Below are 5,914 nucleotides of genomic sequence, written 5' to 3'. Positions count from 1 at the left end.
ACCTGTTGAATCAAACTCTATTTTTCTTGTTTCTTGTTAATTTCTTCATTTCATTGGTTGAATGGATTCAATCGCGTGAGTGGTTTGGCAATTGTTCACCTGACCCACCACCAATCAGTTTGACTGTCCAGTGGTTTGATTTGGGTCATGTTTTTGCTGTTCAATGGATCAGAACTAATCCAACCCTATTGAACATTATGATTTTGACCCAATATTCATTGGCTAATGGAAGGCAACAAAGTGAACAAAAACATATTAAATGTACACCATTTCGGCCTACTTTATACATTTTAGGTTACTTGCTTAGCCAATATAGTATTGGCTTTGCTTTTAAAACCTTAGGTTGTTTGGAGGCTTATGTATAATAATAATTGTTTGAAACCCATTTAAGAATATATAAAGAAATAAAGCTAACATGGAAACTAAAAGAAGTATTAAAATATAATGAAATATTCTTTGGCAGAAACCCTTCCCTGCCCTTATCTGAAAAATACCCAACAAATTCACTCATTCACCAAATAATATCTTTACTCTAAAATGCCCTTTATTAAAAATAAGAAAAACTAGAGGCTTGGATTATATGACCAAACAAGTCCTACCATTGCATTTGAAGCTATTAACAATTGAGGTTTCTAATAATGTGGCCTCGTTTTGCTAAGCTTACTCCATTAATGTATGAATGGCCTTCTTTTTTTTTTTTTTTTTTTGGGGGGGTGGGGGGGTTTGTGGTATTGCTAGCCCCCACACTGGCCCAGAAAAGGATCCATTGGGGCCATTTAGGGACACACAAGGGGCAGCAAGTGAGCCCATTGGGGCTACACCTATTTTTTAGATAGATGGGTACATCTTGGAAGGAGGGACGGGGAAGGTAACAATTGGGAGACTCGAACTTGAGACCTCTTGTTGAGCTACACTTATTATTATTTCAAGAAGGATCAGGGTAGGAGAGCCATTGGGCTACACATTTACATTTTTTTTTTTGATACCTAGGGTTTTCGGATCTTTGACTCAGTTAGTCCCTAGGGTCACTGTAATGCCACTTACACAGGACCGGTTCAATCTGAGATAGAAACTCTTGTGCAGTGGCCCCAAGAAGTTAAATGTAACGACGAAGGTTTGATCATGAGACCTCGCTTCCTGAGTTACACTTCTACACTTTTTGATCATTGACCTAAACAATTGTAATAATTCTATTCAACTTTTTTTTTTCTTATTCTTTGTTAAAGAAAAAAAAAAAAAAAAACATAATAAGACAAAAATTAATGATAATAAATTGACTTATCTTCTTTTTTTCTACATCTCACCTATCCTTGATGGCAGATTTTTTTTATTTTTTTTTATTTTTTTTTTTATTTTATAGACTTTGAGATCTAAATCCACACCAATCAACCCTTGAACCTACAAATTCCACTTTTACCAAATTAAGATTAAATCGAATTAAAATTGAGTATCCACAATGCCCAATATGCTTTATAGGAAACACTTAAAAACATTTAAACCAACTTTTGGACTGTATAGTGTTTGCCTAATTTCAATTATTGGGTTCTGTTCTATGCTTTTAATTTTTTTCTTTCAAAATGGAATCCATTTGTGCAGCCAAGGCACCTTAACTAAGCATATGTGGCACGCGTGGCCCCAAGGGGATCCAACCTTGCACACCAGGCACTAGTGAGGGTTTTGTCTTTGTCTCTCTCTCCTCATTAGTAACACCAGGTAATGAGGAGGATCCAAATCCCAAAATCCAATCCCTTATTTGATGAATCATCGATACACTAAATCTCTTGTACCCCTCCCTCTTTTGATTGTTTTTAATGATCAGGTTTTTTTTCTCACTTATGGTAAATCAGGGGTGTCAATCGGTCAATCCAGTCTGATCTCAATTAGGTTGATACAGTTTTTAGTGTGAGAATAGGTGAATCTAAAACCAAACCAATAAAAAAAAAAAAAATTCAATTTCAATTTCGATCTAGATGGATTCGATTTATTTTGGTATCCTCTTATCATTCTGTTACCAGGTGGCATGTTTGGTCTGTCGATTTATAATGTATATTTATAAATAATTATGGGGGAAAATATGTTTTATTTATAATTTTCTAATTAGTATTGACTTGGTTAGTTTCTATCTAACTTTCATATCCTGTTCAATTTCGATTTTCAACCGGTTCCATAATACCCAATCCAAAATCAAATCAATAAGACTTCAGTTCAGATCAATTTGGTCCGATTTTACTATCCGAAATAGGGTTTGACACCCCTAATAAACCAAACCAAGAGTCTCTTTCGTTTTTTTCTAATTGGACAGAAGTATTCCAAGACCGAAGGATGGTTTCAGGACATTTTGTATAATAGATAGCGACGTTATCAAAATGGTTATTGTTGTGGAGTTTTGCCTTTTTGAAATGGTATGTCATTGCTTGCATCACACGCACATGTACCTTCAAGAAACCTCGAACTCGGTTTTGTTCAAGAATCTCACATTGCGCTATAGAAAAAAAACCAAAATCAGATCAAAAGTAATACCCCCGGGCGGGCCCCCTCTCTCTCACTCATGTGGGCCCTACATGGCACGCATATAAGAAAACCTCTTTTGTTTGAAACGAAAAAAAAAAAAAAGGGCGATGTTGCCGCCCACGTCCGCGTTATTCAAATCTTGAGAACTCTACGGATAAAGTGGGCCCCGGTTCGTCATGCACACCGCCTTCGTTGCACGTCACCTCTATCGGTCTGGGTCCCACTTTTGATTTTGGATAACTATGTACCCAACGAGATACCCAATTCTTATTTTTCTTCTTCTATCGAAAAAAACCTGCGACCCAGACCCTGACTGAAACCCCACGTGACTCTATTAAATAGCTCTTCGCCAAAAAAATCCTACGTGGCAAAACATGACGTGTCGTCTCCTTAACGGAACCGGTTCAGCCAGTCCCTGCCAAGTCAGCAGTCAAAAGCTACCACCACCCAAGACTAGTCTTGTCGAATTAAAAAACTAAAAAACCGTGACTGCCGAGATTACGATCTTATTTTCCGTTGAACGACCTTAGCACGACACCTTTCCTTTCTAATAATTCGACACGTGTCTTCATCCACCAGCCATTTTCCAGATTTTTTTTAATTCTTTCATTAAAAGGGGAAAAAAAAAAGAAGTAAATATAATCGTTATCCCTTACGTGCCAGCTAGAGCTTATCCCTCTATACGCGTGACCGGGGTGGCGTTTTTACAGCTGTACTTAATTTATCCCGCCACGTGTCCATTTTTCTCTATTCAAATTACCAAACCACCCCACCATGGGTTTCGACCTTTTCAATTGTTGTTAAGGGTAGTTTCGTCATTTGAGAATCTTGCTAATAGCTATTACCGGTGATGGGTTAGGTTAACCTTAATCCCAGTTCTAATTGAATTAACGTTGTTAACCTCAGATAAGAATTAGAGAAGAGAAGTAGCTCTGGTTATTATATAGAGATAACTCAGAAGAGATCAACGAAATCGGTTATTGATTTGTAGTAGAAGAAAAAACGAGAGAAGAGGACTTGCATTGATGATGATGATGGTTTTCGTTCGTCAGAGCTTTATATAAACCTTCGTTGTTTATCAGAGTTCTGTTCTTCTTTTGGTTTCCTCTCCTCTGCTTCATTTGAACGGATTTTTTTTTTATGGGTTTCTCTTTCTCTCATGAATCTTCTTCTTCGACCCATCGGATTTTCGCTTCTTGTTTGTTATACCCATTTATAATACACCCTCCAAAGAATCAAACCCTAAGAATCCAGAGTACCCAAATTTCATTTTGGCCAGAATTTGATCTTTTCTGGGTCTAGTTTTGTGTTTTTATTTTTATTTTTTATTGTTTTTGGATAAGAGTTAAGGATGTTCTCTAGATCGTGTGCGAATTTGTTGAATTTGGTATCTACCGGGGAGGATTTCCCCCATATCAAACGAACAAGGAATCGGCTTCCGAGGGTCATGACTGTTCCTGGTATAATCTCTGATTTTGATGACGATGACGATGAGGGTCGAAGTGATTGCGGGGTTTCAGATGTTGTATCCTCTGTTTCGCAGGAAAGGAGGATTGTCGTTGCAAATCAGCTCCCCTTAAAATACCAGCGTGATTTGGAGACCAAAAAATGGTGTTTTGAATGGGATAAAGAAGCGCTTGTGTTGCAGCTCAAAGATGGGTTCTCCGCTGATGTCGAAGTTGTTTATGTTGGTTGCTTGAAGGTTGAGATCGACGTTTCAGAGCAAGAAGAGGTAGCACAGTTGCTTCTTGACAAGTTTCGGTGCGTCCCTACCTTTTTGCCTTCCGATATTCAGAATAAGTTCTATCATGGTTTCTGTAAACAACACCTGTGGCCTCTGTTCCATTACATGTTACCCATATCTCCTAACCATGGAGCGCGTTTCGATCGGGCTCTGTGGCAGGCCTATGTTTCTGCCAACAAGATTTTTGCAGATAAAGTGATTGAGGTGATAAACCCAGATGAGGATTCTGTGTGGGTTCATGATTATCATCTCATGGTGCTTCCCACTTTCTTGAGGAAACACTATCACCGTGTGAAGCTTGGATTTTTCCTGCACAGTCCTTTTCCCTCATCAGAAATATATAGAACACTGCCTGTGAGGGATGAGATCCTCCGGTCTTTACTGAATTCTGATCTTATTGGTTTCCATACGTTTGATTATGCTAGGCATTTCTTGTCTTGCTGTAGTAGGATGTTGGGTCTAGATTATGAATCTAAGAGGGGTTACATTGGGCTTGAGTATTATGGCCGGACTGTGAGCATTAAGATTTTACCTGTTGGGGTACACATGGGTCAGCTTGAATCTGTTCTCTCACTCTCGGAGACTGCCAAGAAGGCCCAAGAGCTGAAAGAAAGATTTGAAGGAAAGATTGTAATATTGGGAGTGGATGATATGGATATGTTTAAGGGTATTAGTTTCAAGTTTCTTGCAATGGGACAGCTCCTAGAACAGCATCCTGAATTGAAAGGGAAGGTGGTTTTAATTCAGATTGCAAACCCTGCGAGGACTCGGGGTAAGGATATAGAGGAGGTTCAAGAAGAGACCCATCTAATTGCAAAATCCATCAATGAGAAGTATGGGAGGCCCGGGTATGAGCCGATTGTCTTCGTCAATGGTTATGTTCCCACATTTGAGAAGGCTGCATGTTATGCCATTTCTGAGTGTTGTGTGGTGAATGCAGTGAGGGATGGAATGAATTTGGTGCCTTACGAGTACACAGTTTGCAGGCAGGGTAGCCCTGTTTTAGATGAGGCTTTGTGCATTGATGGGTCAAACACTCGAAGGAAGAGCATGATCGTTGTGTCTGAGTTCATTGGGTGTTCACCCTCTCTTAGCGGTGCCATTCGAGTCAACCCGTGGAATATTGATGCGGTCTCTGAAGCCATGAATTTGGCAATCACCATGCCGGAGGCTGAAAAACAGATGCGCCATGAAAAGCACTATAAATATGTTAGCTCTCATGATGTTGCCTATTGGTCTCGGAGTTTCGATCAGGACTTAGAGAGAGCTTGCAGAGAGCATTTCCTCAGGAGATGTTGGGGTATTGGTTTTGGTTTGGGCTTCAGGGTTGTTGCTTTGGGGCCTAATTTCAGGAAGCTTTCAGTTGAGCACATTGCCCCTGCATATAGGAGGACAAATAGCAGAGTGATCCTTCTGGACTATGATGGCACCATGATGCCACAAGCATCCGTCGACAAGACTCCTAGTAATGAAGTAATTTCAGTCTTGAATAGTTTATGCAGCGATCCGAAGAATATTGTTTTCATTGTGAGTGGCAGAGGAAAGGATTCTCTAAGCAGATGGTTTTCTCCCTGTGAGAAGCTGGGTATTGCTGCTGAGCATGGCTACTTCACAAGGTAATTGTTGATACCTTCTTTTTTCTTCCTTTTTTTTGTTGTT

The 5,914-nt window shown here is 39.4% G+C and overlaps 1 protein-coding gene across 1 annotated transcript in view; it reads left to right on the top strand.

Annotated features, from left to right (window-relative positions):
* Positions 1-3,461: 3,461 nt before the first annotated feature.
* LOC122072697 (probable alpha,alpha-trehalose-phosphate synthase [UDP-forming] 9) overlaps positions 3,462-5,914 on the top strand; it is a 12,927-nt gene continuing 10,474 nt past the window's right edge. The window contains exon 1 of the mRNA XM_042637086.1: positions 3,462-5,871. Within this exon, the coding sequence (XP_042493020.1) occupies positions 3,863-5,871 (2,009 nt within the window). The 5' untranslated portion in view covers positions 3,462-3,862. The remainder of the gene's footprint in view (positions 5,872-5,914) is intronic.

The sequence above is a fragment of the Macadamia integrifolia genome, chromosome 3, assembly GCF_013358625.1.
Source record: "Macadamia integrifolia cultivar HAES 741 chromosome 3, SCU_Mint_v3, whole genome shotgun sequence".
Classification (NCBI taxonomy): domain Eukaryota; kingdom Viridiplantae; phylum Streptophyta; class Magnoliopsida; order Proteales; family Proteaceae; genus Macadamia; species Macadamia integrifolia.
This window is presented reverse-complemented; position numbering and strand designations above follow the sequence as displayed.